The sequence below is a fragment of the Sturnira hondurensis genome, unplaced genomic scaffold (genome assembly GCF_014824575.4).
Source record: "Sturnira hondurensis isolate 20B ecotype Veracruz unplaced genomic scaffold, ASM1482457v3 Scaffold0025376, whole genome shotgun sequence".
NCBI lineage: Eukaryota > Metazoa > Chordata > Mammalia > Chiroptera > Phyllostomidae > Sturnira > Sturnira hondurensis.
This window is the reverse complement of record NW_028098007.1, coordinates 71,376-93,434: the sequence shown is the minus strand read 5'-3', so window position 1 is coordinate 93,434 and position 22,059 is coordinate 71,376. Positions and strand designations below refer to the sequence as shown.

The window sequence follows — 22,059 nt, the reverse complement described above, 5'->3', positions numbered from 1 at the left end:
CTTCTTTTATCTGAGTGAGTCCATGTAGTCACAAGTGTCCTCATAAGAGAGAAGGCAACGTGAAGACAGAAGCAGAGGGACATCGGAGGTGCTGCTGGATTTGTGTACAGAGGAGGCTGCAGGAGACAAGGGATGTAATAAGGTAGCTCTGAATGCTGGAAAGACCAAGACAGGGATTTTCTCCTAGAGCCTAGAGGTGGTGTGGCCCTACCAACACCTCGTGGTGATCCTGTGAAACCCACTTCAGACTTATGAATGCAGATGCTAAGAGAAAATTTGTGGTGTGTTCTGTCACTGAGGCTATAGTAATTTATTATAGCACGTGAAGGAAACTATACAGAAAAGAGAAGCAGGCAGAAAGTGAAGTGACAGGTTGGAGGGCAGACAGTCAGAGGACCCGAGGGGGAGGTTAGGGAGAGTGGCATGTGGGAAGCAGGACTTAGTTAGAAAGACAGAGGATGGCATCACGTAACGGAGACAGGATGTCAGGAAGGAGATCCTCAGAGCTTGCTCTTGTCCCAAAATGGATTAGGGGAGCTTTCTGAGTTGCAGGTGGATTCCATTCTTGGAACCCAGAACAATTCTGGATACTGGGATGGGGACTCTAAATGGATCCACCTCCAGCTCAAAGCGAAGCAGGGTCAATGCCACGGCCACCTTCAGCTCATTCATGGCAAAATTCTTCCCAATGCAGTTCCTGGGCCAGGGAAGAGAAATGACATGAGAAGTGGCCTTAAACCCTGTTTTGAGCTGGGCACCCATTGGCTGCTGAGTCCTTGGTAGGAACAGGGCATTTGATGTGGGTCAATCCAATCCCCTTTGTTTTTATGACACACACACTTCTACCCCTCTGGTCTTGTTTCACATTCTGTACTCAAACTTTGACAAACCCTATCTCTCTATTAGGAGTAGTTTCAAACTCCTACTTCTGTACTCAGCAGGCATGAAATCCTAGTAGGAGAAGGTCATTGCCCTAACCTACCAAGTGAAGTCAAGTGAATGACTGAAAAGTTGTCAATTTGTTTTCTCCTACCACAACCAGTTTCTGACGTCACAATGAGGAGGCCAGGTCAGGGTGTGATATGGAGTGGGATGGGTCACACTCTTAGGTCCTCACTATATCGGGGAATGTCAGTGATCTTCATCCTCACAGAGAAGGAGAGATGGGTTTGTGTAAGGAAATCCAACTGGCAATGAGAGAGCTGCAGGGGCAACTAGGGATTAATGACATTCACCCAGTTGTACCACCTGCCTCCCAATCAATGGTCCAGACTCCTGCCACTCTGTCCTCTCCTCAGTCCACAAGCCTCTGTAGCCTTTCTGTCCTACTGCAGAAATGTCCCTTCTTGACATTCATCAATCTCAGCACCTGGACTTCTCTGTCTCCTGACTTCCCTCCCCTCTGCACTGAAGTCCCTTCCATGCCCCCATCATAGGTAGAACATGTCCAAGTGCTTCACCTGGCATCGAACCCCCATGGGTCATTGCTTCACTCATCTCTCACTTGTCCAGCTCCACTTCCTAAGTGAGCTCATGTGGTTGAATCACAGAGAGGCCGTCCCTCCACCCTGCCTGCCACATGCTCAAGGTTAAGTCCAAGGACATAACCCTCACACCTTTGCTGTCTGTACCTCTCCTTTCCTAGACCCCCAAGGCACCATTAGTGTTTTATTCGAGGATACATCACAGTCCAATGCCTAGGACAGTGCAAAGAAACATAGAACATTCAACACTCTGCTCACTGAGGGAATGAGTGAAGGAAAGAAGGAATGAATGAAGTGTCTTCAGTAGATGGTGACTGGGAAGACCTGGCGGCAGGGACAGTGTCTTTCCCGTCTCCTGGCACAAATAGTTGTACACAGAGACAGACTTAAGAAAACATTTACACTTGAATAAAGTTCATTGAATTGTAAAAGTAAATTAAAATTGGAAAAAAATTCAAGTTCTGAACTAGGAATTGAGCTGCCTAGTGCTCTCCTGCCCTCTAGTGGCAGGCATATGACTTGCAGCCATGGTCTAGGAGGAGGACTCAATCCTGGGAGAAACCAAAGGCTAGATAGAGCCAATTAACCCCTGTAAGAATTTGTTTAGAGCCTATTCTGTACAAGTTGATTCAGCATTTGAAGAATTCACAAAAAGAGCTTGTTGCTGAGCCAAGTACAAAGGTTAAGGACATTAGTATATTTCAGGAAGTTTTCTTTAGTCTGCAGATTTTCCAACAGCAACCCTTCCGGGGTGTAATTGTCCAGCTCAACAGCTATTTCAAGGATGCTGTATATTTTACACACCAGGAACCTTTCAAATGCCGTATGTCATATACAAAATCGGGGATTTTCTCTCAAAAGGAGTGGCTGTTCTTAGTTTTATGCTTTTTGCTAACATTGGACCATGTAGCTCTGGGAGTTCCATAAATAATTCCATTTGTATAAACAATTTTGTCAACTGGAAAACCAGTCATACATATGTGAATGTTAGTGTGAAGTTGACCTTTTGTGGGGGTAGATTGATAAAGCAAGGAGGCATACGTTGGTGTGAAACACCTCTCTATGCACCGTTTATGAACAGGACTTGAACCATCAGGAGAGGGAGGTGGCTGGAAATTGGAACACAAGCAAATATTGCAGATACAGTGAGTGGCAGGCCAGTGATGTGAGGCATTGGCTGCCCTGTTCTGTGAGAAGAGAGAAAAAACTCTCTTTTTAATGGTACTGGTAATGGAGAAAAGTGAGTGGGAGTTTCATTTTTATAAAAAATTCTACCTTTGAGAAGTTGTGTTCCTGAAGTGAGAAAGACACCAGAATAACTGAAGTTTAGAAGAACAACTGACACTGAATTGTGGGTGGCAAACAGGGAAAGGAACTCTTTGAAGAGTTTTAGACAAGTATAGCCTCTCTGTTTTTGCCATCTATCCCAGCAAAGGTTTGACCGCATATTAATACTCACAAAACCATGACAGCTTGGTTCAGTTGGAAAGCTTCTTTGTATGAAGTGGGGTTTATATACCATAGTTCCACTGTCTGCATAGTCAAATAGTGACAAAAATCGTAACATTAAGGACAATCAATTGCTTGGAAAAAAGTCAGTGGGTAAAGTATCTGCGTGGTGGCCTGATATGTCATGGTTATTTTGTACATATAGACAAGTGTCTCCTTTACAACACACCAGCATACAAAGGCACATGTTGGGAAACACATATGAAACTAGAGGGTCACAAATATCAGGGTTCACATTTGGTGGTGGGCCCTCCCCAAGTACAGGATGCCTCACCTCGATCCTCCTGAGAAGGGCAGGAAAGCATGGCTGTGTAGATCAGAACCTGGTGCAAAACGGGAAGGGTCAAACACCTGCAGAGAGAGCACCAGGGTCAGGACAGGTAGGGTCAAGCCCCTCCTTCCAATGCAAGAGGACACAGGACTCCTGGCGCTGGAAGCAGGAGGAGGTATTGGCCTAGAGAAATCAGCCCATCCTCCCTCCCACAGCCATCCTACCTCTGGGTTAGGCCACACCTTCGGATTGTGGTGAAGACCATACAAAGAAAGGGAGACACTGATTCCTGTAGGGCAGGGAGAACAAAGAAGACTGATCATACACATGGCAGCAGGGGGCCGGTGCGTTCCCCAAAACTTGGGAGTTGTAGTGAGTGTCAGAGTGGAATGATCCTATTGCAATACCAGAGGGTGCACTTGGCAGAGCACACGTCACACACTATGAGTAGATAATCATGTCCCACGACTGAGAAGCAAGACAGAATGCTTACTTTTTGAAGGCTTACTTTCTGGAGCAACTCAAGATAAATCTCACATTTATTAGGTGCCCTTAATGGGCCTTTGGGGGTTATCCATGAACTCATTCAGTCTTCACAACAGCCCTCCAAGAAAGGCATCCATGTTCCCGTTGCTCAGATAAGGCACCTAAGATTCAGAGAGGCTGAGCACATTGCCTATGATCATAGGTAGGATGTGGCAGGGTTGGGATTCAGACCAAAGGTGAACCATGAGGTGGCCTCCACCATGACAGGATCTCAGATCTGATCAACATCTGTTCTCTGCCATCAACCTGAGGGCGGTTGGGAGACTGGCCCATCTGACTCATGGCAGTGGATTTGCTGGTCTAGCATCCTATCTGGTCATCCTAGGAAGACCAGACCCCAGAGGAAGGATATCACATTTCTCCTTCCCTGTGTCTGGTTTTTGAGGCAAATCTCACATTACAGAAAAGTAGAGTTTTAGATTGAAATTGTGGAAGCTGTATCCAGAATCCAACATCTCCTTGTGAAGAACATGCCATGCACTGAGTCATTCTTATGTTATCTGCTATGTCTAGAGTGATTTACAATTGTCACAGAGGAATTGCACACACATTACATCAAAAACAGAGGATATTCAACTAGATGTGAGAACACAGACAAAATTGCCCCTAGAGTTTTACAACTTGGAGCTGGACTGGAGAATGGAGTATTAGAATCATAGAACATGGGTGCCATCAGATGGAATTACTGTGGTGTCATCAAACCATGGATTCTAAATGCGATAGGATGCTAGACTAGAGAATGATAGAAGCTTGGGATTCCATTCATCTGAGATGTCAGAATTGAGATGGACCCTTTTGAGGTAAATGTACTGATGTGATTCACTATGATTAGAAAGGGGGACTGGTGTTGTGGTCCAACTGTGTGACAGGCATTTTATATTCCTAATATAAACTACAAAGTAAGTTTACACTTAATGATGAAGAAACAAGACCAGAGAGGTCAGGACTACCCTAGGACACCTGAACCTCATTCGCTAGGTGTTCTTGCAGAGTAACCAATTTAGTGAATGTGGTGAAGATCAGACCTCTGGGTAAGGAGCGTCCATCAGGGAAGGTGATTGGCTTGCTGAGCTCTCTTGCAATAACTGGTATAGGTGGATAGAGTCGCAGTGCCTCCTTGATGCACATGGTGGTATAGGGCATCTGATCCAGCTGATCCCTGAAATGAAGGCAGCCCACTCTGAGGGCAGGCAGGACCCAGGCAGACCAGGGCGTCTTATCTGGCTAAGTGGGTAGGGCTCTCCCATCTCCTGAGTGCTCACCAGGTGATGGAGGTGCCATCTCCCAGGAGGCTCTGGATCTCCTTGCGGCACCTGTGCTGATGCTCAGGGTGTGCAGCCAGAGAATAGAGGATCCAGGAGATGCCACTGGCTGTGGTGTCATGGCCCTCGAACATGAATGTGTCCACCTCGGCACGGAGGTCCTTGTCAGGCAAGCAGCTCCCATTCTCCATCTGGGGAAGGCACAGAGAGAGTGCAGGGTTAGTTCCTTCTTCTGCTCCTCTGCATGAAACCTCTGGCCCCTCCCACAGACACTCACTCTGGCAAAGAGGAGGATGTCCAGGAAGTCCAAGTGCCTCTTTCTCCTGACCTCCTCCATTTCTCCCTCCTCTTGCAGATGTGCCTTCCTCAAGTTGATCACTTGCTCTGTCCCAGAACAGTGGACCCCAGGTAGAGTTCAGGACTTTAGGTGTCCACAAAGAGCAGCTAACACAGAACACACCTGCCCCCAGCCCTGTTCCAGTTGGGGTCCCATGAATCAGAATAAGTGTGGGAGCGGGGGTCACATCAGGAGGAAGAGGTCCATCTCCATCTCATTGGAAGTCAGGGCTCTGCTCAACAGCACACCCATGGAGTAGGGTCTGCTTGAATGCCACTTGCAGGGGGTGACATTACCAGGATGGTGACACAGGTCAATCCCAGCACAAGACCTGGCACCCTAACACTTTGGTTCCCAAGCCATGAACCAGGAGAGTACCCAGCATGGGTGTGTTGCATCTCCTGAAGAGCACCAGTGGGTTCTTTCTGAGGGTCAGGGCCAGTCCCTTTGGCATGTGCCTGATGAGGGACAGGAGCAACCCAGGAGGTGGATCCAACCTGTGTGCTGATGGGCAAGCTGGCAGGTCCTGTGGTTGCAGCGGCCCTCAGGAGTCAGCCCATAGATGGTGTCATTCTGGTAGAAGAAACTCCTCACTCGAGAAAAAATGAGGTTTTTCAAGTCTTCAATGGTCTGGAGGTAGGACTGGCAGTTCCTGAGGGAGAAGATACAGAAAAGACTAGGGTATTGAGAGGCCTCTGTCCTTGAGGTTCTAGGTGGGAGTTTCCATAAACAATGGGGACAGGTGGCACTGAGGCATTCACTGCTTCAGTCTTCTGGTCCTTGGCACCCTCAGTCCTTTACAAGTGATATGAATAAGAAGGGAAGATAGTGGAGAGTTAGGTGAGAATGGAGTCCACTTCCCCCTGTGCACAAATGGAAAACCTAGCTGATCTGAGGAACAGACTGAACAGCCAATGGTATCCCAGCAGAGAGGAAGATTGGAGGCTAATGTGTAGAGGACATTCAAATACCAGATGCTAAGGAGAGTGCTTTGGGTAATAAGGTTTCTGGTACCAGCATGGGGAAGAAGGCAGCTGCATCTCCAGGCCTGGCGCCCACTGGGTCTGGTGCAGGATTCTTGGGAGAGAGTCAGTCAATGGCTCCCTTTCCTGCCAAACAAGATTTGAGCAGCACCAGGATAGACCTGGATGCTTGAAGTCGCTAGGGGCAGAGTGTACCCACTGAAATTGTGGATGGTGGCAGGGGAGAGATGGTCTGTGATGGCCCCTGACCTAGGTAGTCCCCAGTCTGGTTGGAGAATTGGACTGAGTGGGAGGCCAGTTGCTTGTTTAGAGTGGCAGAGTTGAATAGGAGAAATTTTTCAAAAAGAAAGAGAAAAAAAGAGGCACTCAGTGGCTGCTTAGGGAATATTCCCACTGTAGCCACCTGTGACTACCCTGGCTGCACCTCTGTGGCCTCTGCAGCCTCACATGTGGGCCCATCCCTGCTGTCAGGATGCCAACTATATTCCTACCCCCAGCTGCAGTGGCGAAGGGCACCCAACTGTGCCTGTGAACCCTGTGGTGCACCACCAACCCAGCCACCTCCCGTGCCATTGCAGCTGCCACCATAGCATTGGAGGCTGGCATGTGCTCAACACTACCACCAGGTGACTCTGTTTCAGCTGGAACAGCAGAGGCCTAGACCTCATGCCTGCAGCCCAAGAATGAGTGCGCCTGACCCTGCTGCCCAGAGTTACCTTGTGCCCCACCCCATCACCCTGTACCAGCATCCTCAATGGCAGCCATGGCCACAGCTTCCACCCTGCAGAACCAACTGGCTGTAAGAGGAAGATGGAGACACCTCTGTAGAGGGGAGCAGCAGGGCTCAAGGAGTCAGCTATTCCCAGAGAGACTTAATGCAGTGTGGGGGCTGAAGTACCCTGAAGAGTTTCTGAGAGTCCCTAGCGTTTAGACAGCAAAGAGTGAGAAGGTGGTGTGTGAGTTGCCCTTAATTGGTGCACTTCAAGGACAGCACAACTGGTGGACTGAAGGCGTAGGCCAGGCTCAGACGGGTACTGGAGGCACCGGTAGTGAACTGAGGAACTAGGCTGGAGGGTGGACAACTGCAAACAGTGTGGCTCTGGCCAGGCTCCAGTCCTTGCAAAACCACAGGAAGGGAGAAAAGGGAAACCAATCCCCATTCAGCCTGATGCAGCCAGGAAGACCAGCAGAACTGGCTTGGCTTGTTTAAAGACAGCAGGAGGCTTTAAAAAAATTTTCTTCCTTTGTTTTTTTCTTTCTTTTTCAAAATCCTTCCTCCCTCCCTCCCTCCCTCCCTCCCTCCCTTCCTTCCTTCCTTCCTTCCTTCCTTCCTTCCTTTCTTTGTTTTTTATTCTGACAAGTGAGACAATAAAACCTGGAGCAGTGAAAGAACCAGAGTTAGACTGAAAGAGGGGACATCTGAATGCCTGAGACAGTGAGAAAATTTGACTTTGCTACTCCAAAGGAGTTGTAAGTCATTGTATATTGGTGTCATTATTTTTCTTGTATGTACATCTTCTATTTTATCAGTATTTTTAATATCCCTTCTTCCTGTTTAGTTTTCTTCACTCGGTCTTTTTAATTGCATGGTTTGACTGGTCTGCCTTGTTTGCTCTTTCATAGTGTATTTTAAATTTTCTGTCTTTTGCTTCATTTGTGTTCCAATAACACACTACTCTAGGTCTTGTACTTCCTATTTTTGTTATTCATATAACATAGATTCTATCATATGATTTTTGCTCCATTAGTATTGAAAATAACTGCTGTTCCATACAATTGTAAATACTACACAACACCCCTCCTGGATCTTAGCCCACTTCAGTTTCCTGAACTCTATTACTGTAGTGGTTAACTCTATTCTCTCACACACTACACCTGTTTTCTATTTTATTCTCACTTTACCTCATAATCTGACCTCCCACAAGCTCACTGAATTCTATATCCAACTCACAATTCTCCCCTCACCCACTAACATGAGTCTTATCTTTTTTCCACCCTTTCTAAAAAGTGGCCAACTGGGGGAAATTTCATGGTTAACACCACACATATCCAAAGGATCTCCTATCTCTTCTCTATGGGTTGGTACTTTAAATACCATAGAATACACTCCACTGTCTTAAGCCATTTTGCCTGCCCACTCCAACTGATCACAAAAAAGAGTAGGTTGGAGATGTGAACATGAGGATACCTGCTGAAAGAGGAAACACACCAACAAAAGAATCACCAATAGATAACAATGAAAGAAAGTGAAGGAGGGAGTAGAAGACACACTGGCCTCAACCCAGGACCTATCTGGGAGTGAAAGACACACTAACCTCAACACAGGATCTGTCTGGAAATACAACTAAGTGGTCGAGAAATGCCCCAGAACAAACAACTGAACAAGAGTGAGAGAGAGGCCTCAAAATCCCATACACACAGAAGAACCAGTTTCAAACTGTCCATACCTGCACAACAGAATACAAGTTGTGGTGGATGGAGTGACCCTCAGTTCACCAGTTGAAGGGAAGGATCCACCAAAAAAAAACACCCAACAACAATCAAAATGCAAAGATATACAGAGAGCCAACATAAACAACAGCCAAAGACCAGCAAGCTCAGGAGATCAAGGAGACTGCACCACTGAATCTCACAGGTCTTCTACCGCAGAAGTTCACACCACAAACCCGAGGACTCAGAACAGATCAATTTAAGAAAGAGAGGCTAAAAGAAGAGTCTCACAAACAATGGGGAAATAAACAAACAATCACAAATTAAAGAAAAGGAGGAAGCCTCAGAAAGAAGGTGAAATAAAATAGAGGCCACACATCTATCAGATATTGAGTTCAAAGGAATGGTTATCAGGAAGTTCAAGAGGCTCACAGAGAATTATCAAAAACTATAGGGAAACTACAATGAACTCACTACAAACTGTATCAACATGAAAAAGAGAATAGATAATATCAACAAGGACCAAGAGGAAATGAAGAATACAATTTCTAAACTGAAGAAAACAGTAGAAAAAATCTAAAGCAGGCTCAGTGAGGCAGAGGATTGCATCAGTCAGCTGGAGGATAAGGTAGAAAAAAAGCACCCAGAAAAAGCAAGAAAAGGAAAAGAGACTCAGAAAGAATAAGGAGTGGTAAGGGAAATGTAAGAGAACATGAAAAATAATAATATCCCTATAATAGGGATAGCAGAAGGAGAAGAAGAAAAGCAAAGGATAGAAAACCTGTTTGAAAAAGTAATGCTGGAAAACTTCCCTGATTTGATGAGAGAACAAGTCCCACAAACCCAGGAAACACAGAGCATCCCAGTCCAGATGAAACCAAACAGGCCCAATTCAAGACACATCGTAATTCATATGGCAAAATCTCAAGACAAAGAGAGAATCTTAAAGGCAGCAAGAAAGAAACTGAAAGTAACATGCAAGGGAGCCCTGATAAGACTAGCAACTGACTTCTGGAAAGCTTCAAGCCAAAAGAGAATGGCAAGAAATATTCCAAGTGATGAAAACCAAGGGCCTGCAACTGAGACTAGTCTTTCCAGCAAAGCCCTCAATTAGAATGGAAGGCCAAATAAGGAGCTTCCCAAACAAAAGAATCCTCAAAGAATATACCTCCTCCAAATCAGCTCTGCAAGAGATGCTACAAAGTCTGCTTGAAGAACAGGAAGAAAAACAGTGACAGAGAGAGAGGAACACAGGTACAAAAAAATGGCAATGAGTAAGTACCTATCAATAACAGCCTTAAGCAAAATAGATTAAATACTACAATCAAAAGACATAGAATAGCTGAATGGATGGGAAATCATGACCCACACATATGCTTTCTACAAGAGACCCACCTCAGAACACAGAACATAGACTGAAGTGAAGGGCTGGAAACAAATATATATATATATATATATTTGGATATAAAGGATATATATATATATCCTTTCCTCCCAAAGGAGCAAAATACACATTCTTTTAAAATGCACATGAATCATTTTCAAAGATAGACCACATGATATAACACAAAAGAAGGCTCAAAATTCAAGAAAATTAGAATTGTATCAAGAATTTTCTCCAGCTAGAGGTTGTGGGGAAAAGGGGACCCTAGTTCACTGTTGTTGGGATTGCTGATTGGTACAACCATTATGGAAAACAGTATGGAATTTTCTCAGAAAACTAAAAAGGAACATGCCTTTTGACCCAGCAATTCCACTGCTAGGAGTATTTCAGAGCTTTAAGAACCCTGAAACACCAATCCAAAAGAACCTATGCACACCGATGTTCATTGCAGCAGAATTTACAATAGCCAAGAGTTGGAAGCAACCTAAATACCCATTTTTGATCCTAAATGAATGGATCAAAAATTATGGTACATTTACACAATGGAATTCTATGCAACAGTAAGAAAGAAGGGGCTCCTACCCTTTGCAACTTCACGGATGGAACTGGAAAGCATTATGCTGAGTGAAATAAGGCAGGTGTTGAAAGAAAATACCATATGATCTCACCATTAACAGGAACCTAAACAACAAAACAAACAAGAAAGCAAAATATGACCAATGACACTCAAATACAGAACAGGCTGACAGGAACCAGAGGGGAGAGGGGAGAGAATCACAGGGGAAAAGGGGAAGGATTCACAGGAACAAGTATAAAGGACACATGGACAATAACTAAGGTGGGGGTGGAAATCAGGGAGGTGGGGAGCACTGGAGGGGTGTGGGCAGGGCTGAGAATATAAGACAGAAAACCATACTTGAACAATAATTAAATTAAAAAAAAAGAATGTCAATTCTCAAAGAAAAAAAAAAGAATTTTCTCCAACTACAAGGGACTGGGACTAGAAACCAACCTCAAGGGAAAAAACCTAAAACACTCAAACTCATAGACATAGAATATCATGCTATTAAGCAATGAATGAGTCAAGAATGAGATTCATAAAGAGATAAAAAAGTTTCTGGAAACAAATGAAAATGAGCTCACAATAATCTAAAACTTATGGGACAAAGTGAAGGAAGTCCTGAGAGAAAAGTTCGTAGCAATACAGGCTTACCTAAAAAAGATAGAAATATTTCAAATAAATGACCTAACCCAATGCATACAAGAACTCGAGGAACAACAATAAAGACAGCCCAGAGCATGCAGGAGGAAAAAAATAGCCAAGATTGGAGCAAAATTAAATGACATAGAGAGTAAAAGCACAATTCTAAGGATCAATGAATCCAGGAGCTGACTTTTTGAACAGATAAACAAAAATCGACAAGCTTTTAAACAGGCTCATCCAGAGAAAAAGAGAGAGGACCCAAATAAACACAATCAGAAATGAAAGAGGAAAGATTACAGCTCTCAGCACAGAAATGCAAAGCATTGTAAGAAAGTACTATGAAGAACTATGTACCAAGAAATTTAAAACCTAGGTGAAATGGACATATTTCTAGAAAAATATAATCTTCCAAAACTGAATGAAGAAGAAGCAGGAAGCCTGAACAACCAATAACAGTTGATGAAATTGAAGCAATAATCAAAAAGCTTCCAACATAGCAAAGTTCTTGACAAGACCATTTCACAGGAGTACTTTACAAAGTATTTAAGCAGGAACTGACCCCTATTCTTCACAGTTATTCCAAAAAATTCAAGAAGATGGAGCACCCAAACTCTTTTTTTTGAAGTCAGAATCATTTTAATCCCAAAACCAGAAAAAGAAACAATAAACAAAGAAAACTTCAGGCAAATATCATTTATGAACATAGACACTAAAATCCTCAACAAAATACTGGCTAACTGCATCCAGGAATATGTTCATATGTCAATATGTATAAAGATCATACACCATGATCAAGTGGGATTCATCCCAGGGATGCAAGGATGGTACAATATTTGCAAACCAATAAATGTAATACATTACACAAACAAAACAAAAAAATCACATGATCATATCAATAGATGTGGAAAAAGTATTTGATAAGGTACAGGACATATTTATGTTAAAAACACTTAGTAAAGTGGGAATAGAGTGAGGATAAATGCCTTATATGAGAGACCTACAGCCATAATCAAACTCAATGGGCAAAAACTTAGAGCTTCCCCACTAAGATCAGGAACAACACAAGGATACGCGTTTTCACCACTCCTTTTCAACATAGTATTGGAAGTCCTAGCCACAGCAATCTGACAGCAATGAGAAATAAAAGGCATCCAAACTGAAGAAGAGGAAGCAAAACTCTCCTTGTTTGCAAATGACATCATAGTGTACGAAGAAAATCTTATAGACTTCACCCAAGAACCTACTCAACCTAATAAGTGAATTTGGCAAAATAGCAGGATACAAAGTCAATATTCAGAAATCATACACATTTTTTTACACCCACAATAAAATATCAGAAAGAGAAAACAAGAAAAATAATCCCATTTGATATAGCAACAAGAAAAAATAGTACCTAAGAATAAACCTAACCAAGGAGGTAAAAGACCTGTACTCAGAAAACTATACAACACTGAAGAAAGAAATTAAGGAAGACACAAACAAATGGAAGCATATACACCATGCTCATGGACTAGAAGAATTAACATCATCAAAATGTCCAGAGTAACCAAAGTGATTTGTAGATTCAATGCAATCCCTATTAAAGTACCAATAACATATTTCACAGATACAGAACAAACATTTCAGAAATTTATATGGAACCACAAATGACCTTGAATAGCTGCAGCAATTTTGAGAAAGAAGAGCAAAGTAGGAGGGATCACCATACCTGGCACCAAAGTATAGTCCAAGGCCACTGTAATCAAAACAGCCAGGTACTGGCATAAGAACAGACACATGGACCAATGGAACAGAACAGAGAGCCCAGAAATGAACCCAAGTCTCTATGGTTAATTGATATTTGATAAGGAGGAAGAAGCATAAAATAGAGTCAAAATATCCTCTTCAACAAATGGTGTTAGGAGATCTGGACAGATATTGGCACAAAAATAAAACTCAATCACCAATTTACACCATACACAAAAATAAATTCAAGGTGGATAAAAGACAAAAACCTTGACAGGAAAATCTCAGACATTCAATGCAGCAACATCTTCACTGATGTGTTTCTTAAAGCAGGGAACATAAAGGAAAGAATAAACAAATGGGACCTCATCAAGTTAAAAAGCTTCTGCACGACTAAAGGAAAAAATTAAAAGAGAACCGACTATATGGAAAATCATCTGCCAATGATACCTCGGACAAAGGTTTGATCTTCAAAATATATAAAAAACTCACATGACTCCATTCAGGAAGACAAAAAATCCAATTAAAAAATGGGCAAAAGAATTGAACAGACACATTTCCAAGGAGAACATACAGAGGGCCTGGAGAAATATAAAAAGGTGCTCAGCATCACTAGCCATCAGAGAGATGAGTATCTCTCACATTAAAACCCCAATGTGATAGATACCACTTCACACAGGTCAGAATGGCCATCATCAACAAATCAACAAACAAGTGCTGGAGAGCATGAGTAGGAAAGAGAACCCTAGTGCACTGTTGGTGGGAATGCAGACTGGTACAACCACTGTGAAAAACAGTATGGTATTTCCTCAGAAAACTAAAAATGGAAGTGTCTTTTGACCCAACAATTCCACTGCTGGGATCATATCCTAAGAAACCTGAAACACCAATCCAAAAGAACCTATGCACCCCAATGATCATAACAACACAATTTACGATAGTCAAGTGCTGGAAGCAACCTAAGTGCCCATCAATAAATGAATGGGTAAAAAAAGCATGGTATATTTACACAATGGAATATTACGCAGCAGAGAGAAAGGCAGAGCTCCTACCTCTTGCAGCAGCATGAATAGAATGGGTGAGCATTATGCTAAGTGAAATAAGCCAGGCGGTGAGGGGAAAATACCACATGGTCTCACCTTTAACTGGAACATTATAAATAAGAGAGAAAAACAAGCAAAATATAAGCAGAGACATTGAAATTAAGAACAATATGGCAGTAACCAGAGGGGAGGGGGGAGGGGCTAGTGGGGAGAAGGGATTTTAGGAACTACTATAAAGGACACATGGACAGAACCAAAGGGGAGGGTGGAAGTAAGGGAGGGAGTTGGATTTGGCTGGGGTGATGGGGAGTGGTGGTGGGGAAATGCAGACAACTCTAATTGACCAAAAATGATATAATTAAAAAAACAAACAGAGAAGTGATATGAGCCAACAGGAATGAGCCTTTGCAGGAATCGGGTCTGTGGGTGAGTCAACCTTTGCTCTGGACTGCAATTTGTCCATGGTCAGCAGTTCTGGACAGATTCTTGCTTTTTGAGCTGGTAAGTCTCGCTCCTGCCTGAACTGCCTCTCCACTGAGTCCATATCAGTTGATAGAAACAAAAACCCTGCAGCGGCAGGATCATCACAGACCTGTCTGTCTGGACGCTGCCTTGCTGGCTGAAGGCACACTTCATGATGGTGTCCAGGGTCATCAAGGAGACGTGTTCAAAGATCTCCAGATGGGAGTCCTGGCTGATGAGCTCCTCCCATTTGTCCTGTAGTGGGAGAGGAACATTGACCCAAGTCTATTGCTCCAAAGGGCCTCAGCTGACAAAGCTAGTTTGTCTCTGTCTCTCCAGATACCTGTTTGGTATCCCTCACTTTCCAGAACAGAGGCATTATAGCACATTTAGACTGTAAAGCAAATGATTATAAAGTTCAAGCTATATTCTCACAACCTTCGATTATAAAATTAAAGACATTTTCTCATAATGGTTTGAAATACTTTTGAAATGCAGAAATAAGTTATGATAATAACCTTTAAGCAGACCAGAAAACATTGTTTCTCAGGGGATAAAGAGGGAATTTTGTGTGGGGTTAAGCTAGAACCGAGGGACATCAGGTGCCCTTTATCTCTAGGTAGCAAATATGTCAAGGCAAGAGGAAACCTAAGTGACCAGTACTAGAACTCCTAAGGAAGGGACACCAGGGACTTTAACTCTTTCATTCATCAAATGAGCATAGCTGTTGAGATCAGAGACCAGATAACAGGTGATGTGATGGCAGGACCTGGCTCTGTGAGTGAGGATGTAATCCCCATTCCCTTCCACACAGTGACTCAACTTCACATTGAAGCCTGTGCTCCGAGCCAGAGTCCACCTGAATGTCCTCCTGGGATGGCCATCCTGTCACTGAAGCTGTCACTGCTCAGGTGTGCTAGTGGTGGTGTGTCTTATTATCAAGAGGAAGGACTGTTCCTCTAGCCCACTGTGCTGAAGATGTGGAGGTGATAGGTGAGTGGACCTGTTCCTTCCATGGCCCTCCTTTCCCTTGGCAATGACCAAATTCATGTGGATTCAAGCTGGTGCCTAGGTACTTCCTGTCCCATCCACTTTGGGGTGGTCTGTCACATGGTAAGTTCTGACTGGCTGAGTTATTCTAGTTGGCTCTATCTGATGGATGTCCCAAGGCTCCATATATCCTAGAGTGGATCATGTGAGTTGTGCCATGAGTGGGTGTGTGCAGATGAGAGAGGAATGAACTTACCAGCATCACTTGGACAGAGTCAGCCATGATCCCCAGGTAGGGCTTCAGGATGTCATAGTGGAAGGCTGGGGTTAGCATCCGCCGGTGCTGGAACCAGGTCTGTCCATTCAACAGAAGCAAACCATACCCTGGCCACAGATAGGTGTGTAGGGATGGGGAGATGGAATCAGAAGGATGGCTGGGGACAATTTGGAAAGAACCAAATGAAAAAGGTACACTATGGGTAAAGGAAGGAAAGGCCAGTGTATTTCAGGAGCGTGAATTTCCCAAAGTGGAAGGTACATGGGGTATTACTATGACAGCTGTGAGTTAAAGGGTGAGATAGAGTAGGGGGGCTGGTAATAGAAGTTTGTAAGTAAATGTCACTCTGAGAACATTGGAAAGCACTGAGAGGTGATGGGAAAAAGCTGAGTTTCAGAGGGGCTCTCACCATGACCTGGAAGCAGTGAGGTTTTATTAGAAGAGAAATAAGGCTTAATTCAGAGATGAGGGTAGTGGTAACCAGGTGCCGGTTACCTGTTGTTCTCTGTGAGTCAAAGAGATAGCTCTTGGTAAGGCAGGTGGACCCCACAGTACTGCTTAGACATACTTACCAATCCACGGAGCCAGGAATCTGTACATACGGTTCTTTGGGTCTGAAAGTAATAAAAGGCATTAGAGGAAACTGGAGGGGTTCAAACAAGACAGGGCACCCCCAGGAGGCAGCTGTGGTCCAGACCATGGGTTGTTCTCCTTTCCCAAGATTGTCAGCTGGCAGTTTGTCTCAGGTTTGTCTCCCATCTCCAAGGCTCTCTGTCCCAAAAGTTGCTGTGAGCTCAGGAAGGCAGACACAGTGTCCCAGCAGCAGAATGCCCACAGAATTAGGATGCTCAATCAGCCAGAAACATAAGCACTGTATTCAGTGCCACAGAAAACACAGCAGTCTATCCCCTTCCTGCAGTTTCTGGGAGCTTCACGTCTCCAGGACAGGCAACAATTAGAAGTGTGAAACCAAAGTCAGTGTTGATAGGAATTGTCCTTCAGATCTGGGGAATTTACATAACAGATCATCACAATCTGATTAAAGGAGAAAGAAAGAAACAGAAGGAAAAAATGATAGAATGAAGAAAGGAAAGAAGGAAACAACAAAAAATAAAGAACATAGAAGGGATATTGGCCCAGCATACTGTTTAAGTATGCAGTTATAGCAGATATGGTTGACCTTAAGCTGGCTTGTGGTCTGGGAGAGTGGTTGGTAGAGGGTTTCGAGAATTCTGGCAGAACTGAACTCTCCAGTGGAAGTTCACAAGACAGAGGGAAGAGCTGCTCCAGGCACAATTCAGGTTTCACTCTCACCTGATCTTCCTAGGATCACCTTCATGTAGTCAGGGTCATAAACCAGGAATGTGACCTGGCTTCCCCACATCCAGCGAGGACAGGCACATGGAAATGTCTCTACCCTTTTTAGAATCTGTGGTAACTCCTGGTCATTCTGGAACTATAAGCAAGGGAAAGACAAATCAACAAAACCTTTCTCTTTAGGTCTAGTGCTTGGAGTGGTGGTGAAGGGTAAAACAGCTAGAGGGACAAAATTCTGGATCTATTAGCTGTGATTAGGAGCTTGGAACTGGCTCTAGTGAACCAGACTGTGATGTGGATTCTTGCTCTTCATCAAGAATTGATCTAAGGTCAGATTCTGGCTTCTGATTGAGCCCTCACTCGGAACTGCCCTTAGACACTTACACACAGTACGTGTTTGATAAACATTCAGTTACAGATTGAATAGTGCACATGCCTTTTCCCCAGACTTATGCTTGTGTTACTTGTTGAATTTTGTCCCTTTCAAATTCATATTTGAAAGGATTAATCCCTAGTACCTCAGAATGTGACTTTCTTTCAAGATACGACTTTTTAGTAGTAATTAAGTTAAAGTGAGGTCATTAGAGTGAGCCCTGATCCACTATAAATGTGTTTATGAAGAAGGGGAAGCACAGAGAGGGGAACTGTCACTCACAGAGAAAAGATGATATGAAGAGACATGTGGAGAAGATTGTGGTTTACTAGCCAAAGAGAGAGCCCTTGAGCACATGGTTCCTTCACAGTCTTGAGAAGGTGCCAACCCTACAAACATCTTGATTTTGAACTTCTAGTCTCTAGAACTGTGAGACACTCAATTTTGCTGTTTCACCACCCTATTTGTTAAGCACCCTAACAAAGCAGTATGATTGTGTGATGATCAGGGCATACCCGTGAGTGTGGGCAGATTATTATATTCTCCTGTTTCACTGAAGAATAAGGAAACCTTGAAGGCAATGTCCCGGTGAGTCCATTTACACCCAAGCCCACTGACCCCAGTGTTCCCACAGTAACCTGGGTGTCTGTACTATCATATCTCAACTCAGTGTTCAAATTGCTGGGCCCCATGTTCGTAAACTTACCTTTAATACCTGTAATCTGTGTTCTTCGAGAATGGCTTTTAGCAATTATGGCTTATTTTTACAAGAATAAAAAAGTGTGAGAAGGAATGAATGAGCCTGTGTAGGAGAGTGAGTGAGTGAGTCTTGTTTAAAATTCTTGTTACAAGTGACAGATATAATCTAAAGCAATGTAAAAAAGAGAAAAGGAACCAAGAGAAGGTTGAGGGCTCCATGGTGTTTCACAGGGCATAGGGCAGGAGGCAGCCATGGTGTGGGAGGTGCAGACTGGGAACTGGAGAGGAGTGGCCAGGACTGAGTCTCTCATTCTTCCTCTCTGCACATACGTGCTTTCATTCTCTTACCAAGTGTCTACTGGGGTCTACCTGACAATTTCTAGAAGCTGGCAGTCTGGTCACAGATAAACAGACAACAATCCCTGTCTTCCTGGAGCTGAGGGTACGTGGAGGAAAGAGCACTTGTATTCTTCCCGATTGGCACCATTCTACCACTTGTCGTGTGTGAGGGACACTAAGAATCCTATTAAAGATGCAATTGTAATATGGCTAAGGTGTTTACCTGCTACAATCAACTGTGGCTGGGGTTTTATAGGGTATTTAGGGGCCTACCCTTTGTGGGAAAAAAATGTCAGAGAAGTTGGCCTGCGAAGACATCCCAAAAGGCCACCTCTGTAGTGATGAACAAATGCACAAGTGAGTAGATGAGTAGATGGATTCACTCATTCACTTATTTCATAAGTATGTATTGAGTACTTTGGGTGAATCATCATCCTAGTTGCTGGAGGTCTGTGCTCTCATGGGGCTTATTTTCAAGTGTTGGTGCAGGTGGCGAAAAAATCCTTCAGCACAGTAACATGTCTTTCTGATTTCTTGGTACTCAAGCTCCCCCAAAACTCTGCTCCTGGCCACTGTCCTTAGATTCCTTTGGGGACCACGAGAAGCTACACTTTGTTCTGCCTTTCAATTCTTCTCTCTAGCCCATTTGAGTATCCACTAGTCTGTCTGTCCTCCTGACCAACAGTTGGGACTCCCAGGTGTCTCTGAGGTGTCTGTGGCCAGAGCCAGTAGAGACTCTTGTAGAGGGGTGGTGTCCATGGCAGCAGGGTCAGAAACCTGTAGGCAAATATCCAGTGTCCTTTTGGCCCCCACATTTCAGCCACTTCACACAGGTGGTCCTGCCCTTTACTTGTCTTTATCTGGCTCATCTTCGGAACTACAGCCACAAGTCAACTTTTCCAAAGGGATATACAAAGGGTGTAGATGGAGAGATTATGATTTGGCCACACAAGCAATAGTCAGATGTGGGCTCTGCTGGCATGGCAGGTATGCATGTGTTGGTGGGAGGACACGGAAGGAAACAGGGCAGTTAGGGTTGTTTGAATCCTAGAGACATTAGTTTTCTTTTCTATGTTCCCCATTAGATTCCATTTAAAGCAGAGAGTTTGTACCTTCAACATGGTTGTCCTTCTTAGGCTTTAAAATTATTTAAAATTCAAACAATTAGAGAGTGTGTAATGGAGGCCCTTGATCTGTGCCATGCATAATGCCAACATTTTAATAACTCGTTTGTGTGCTATAAGTATCATTATCATCCACAAGTTACAGATTAGGAGTGATAGAGGAGGCATTTGAAGAATGTGGTAGAGCTGGGATATGAATCTAGGTGTCTCGGCAACAGGGCCCATATGTTAACTTCCCACCTTGTCAGACATCATCTAGTCTGAAAGATTAGCTTCTGTGTGGATGGAACATCTGGCACTCTATTCATGACTTAGCCAATAACAGAGGTATTGAATACATGAAAATCTCAGGCAGTACTATAAAAGCAAGGAAAATGTGGCTGCATGAAATGCATTTGTTAAATAAATATATAAATACTCTGTTTCTGAGTCTATATGTCATCTAAGACCCTCAGTGTCACGGGAGAGTCACAGGAGAGAAGTGGAGTGGTGCCTTCTATCAAATCCCACCTCAGAAAGGTGAGAACTGCATCCACACACATCACAGTTTCTCCAAATCAACAATCTGGAAGTGGTTAGTACCTCATTTGCAAGAACAAACTGGGCTTTGGCTGTCTCTCTGTGGTTGACATGGAGAGTTCCCATTTTTGGCTCCACTCTGCTGATAATCACTTGTCCTCTTTTTCTTGTCAGGCTTGTTCAATCCACAAACCCTAGGTTAGTCTCCCACCATGCTGGCCTCTCACCTTGCTCTGCACCCTTCCCCCAGTGACCAGTGCAAACAGAGTAGGCTGGGTAGCACTGTCTGTCACACAACCTGCAAGCTGCTTCTTTCCTGTTACTCCATGAGTCAAGCATCCCTTTTGTGTCAGGCACTGTGCTGGATCTGAGTGTTCAGAAAGAGGTACGATATCCTTAGCCAAAAGGAGCTCACAGGGCAGGGGTTTGGGGAATGAGAGCTGGGAGGGAAAGAGATTCTTTTTACTGGTGCAACCCAAATGCCAGTACTCCTTACTTTGGACCATTCTGGAAGCCTTCCTGCTCATATGTGTCAGTACCTTATCAAGGTTTTAGCACTGCCATTACTAGTCTGAAAAGTCTCAGAATTGCAGGCCAACCAACCTGGTGGGTCTCCTACTCCCGATCTTACCCACAGCCACCCTGTGGGTGAACCTCTCTTCTTGTGACCTGACAGCTTCTTTAAATTTCTGTCTATTGTCTCCACAGACTGTGAACCCCCATAGGCATGGATCCATGAGGCTCATGTTTATGACCCAGGAATCTTAGGGCCTGATGGAGGGGATGGAAATGAGTAGACACAGGCAGGGAAGCACCTAGAAGTTCTGTTCTGTGATGTTGTAGCACAGAGACTAAGGAACAGTCATTGTCCTCAAAGTGCTGGGCTGCCAAAATAGCTTGAGGTTCTACCTAAGGAAGGGCGATCTGACAGACTGAGCACAGCAGCACATGGGATGAGGAGCCATCACCTGAGGGGTAAACTGGGTTTTGCCCCCATGACCACATGCTCCTCATATAACAAGACTTTGTCCCACAGACTTGCTGGCCATTACTGTGCTTGGCAATACCCTGCCCTCCTTGCCTTCCCACTCCCCTGTCCCACTTGCTTATACCTCCTGCTGGTGCCCAAACAGCCAGTGGGAATGAGGGCAAGGAAACTGCTGGAAGGCTCTGAGTAGCCACTGTCTGCGCAGGTAGGGCTGGGCTTCCTTGAGCAGCAGCAGAAACAGACCTAGTAAGGAGGCCACCTGAAGGAGCCCAGAGATGCTGCCCAGGGCTCTGGTGGGGCTCAGCACAGACACACTCATGGTGCAAAGGTTTCTGGATGGCTGACTGTCTCTGAGCACATCAGGCCAGTATGGAAGTTTTGCCCCTCCCACCTGTGGGGAGGTGGAGGGTGGAGTGTGAGGGCAGAGCTTAGAGACACCAGAGTTGACTAACTGTGCTGGCTCCACCTTGGGGAATAGGAAGAAAAGCTTCTTTAGCTGACCGTGACAGTGGTTTCGTACATTTCCACTTTCCACTCATCAGTTTCCTAAAAAATGTGCAATGAGCACCTATCATGTGCCAGCCAGCTGGAGGTCATGACACAGCTGCAAGCAAAATACACATTAATCTGAATTGGAGAAATCACAGTCAGTTCACCAAATGTTCTAGGTGTGGCTATTTCCTTATTATTTTTATTCCAGAAATACAAAGTCGTTATGGATAGGGTAAGTGGTCATTGAGAGTTTGGGTTGGGGTTAGGATCCTTCTCAGTTGTCTCCAAAACTGCCTGCCTA

The 22,059-nt window shown here is 44.2% G+C and overlaps 1 protein-coding gene across 1 annotated transcript; it reads right to left on the bottom strand.

The window, feature by feature from the left end:
• Window positions 1-286: 286 nt before the first annotated feature.
• Window positions 287-21,600, bottom strand: CYP4A11 (cytochrome P450 family 4 subfamily A member 11). The gene is made up of 12 exons (XM_037039473.1): window positions 21,391-21,600; window positions 17,222-17,363; window positions 16,480-16,521; window positions 15,887-16,014; window positions 14,771-14,895; window positions 5,907-6,061; window positions 5,350-5,456; window positions 5,073-5,263; window positions 4,836-4,969; window positions 3,489-3,553; window positions 3,268-3,344; window positions 287-697 (listed from the first exon to the last, which is right to left on the bottom strand). The coding sequence occupies exons 1-12, from the start codon at window positions 21,583-21,585 to the stop codon at window positions 529-531; spliced, it is 1,530 nt and encodes a 509-aa protein (XP_036895368.1). The 5' UTR covers window positions 21,586-21,600; the 3' UTR covers window positions 287-528.
• Between the last annotated feature and the right edge of the window lie 459 nt (window positions 21,601-22,059).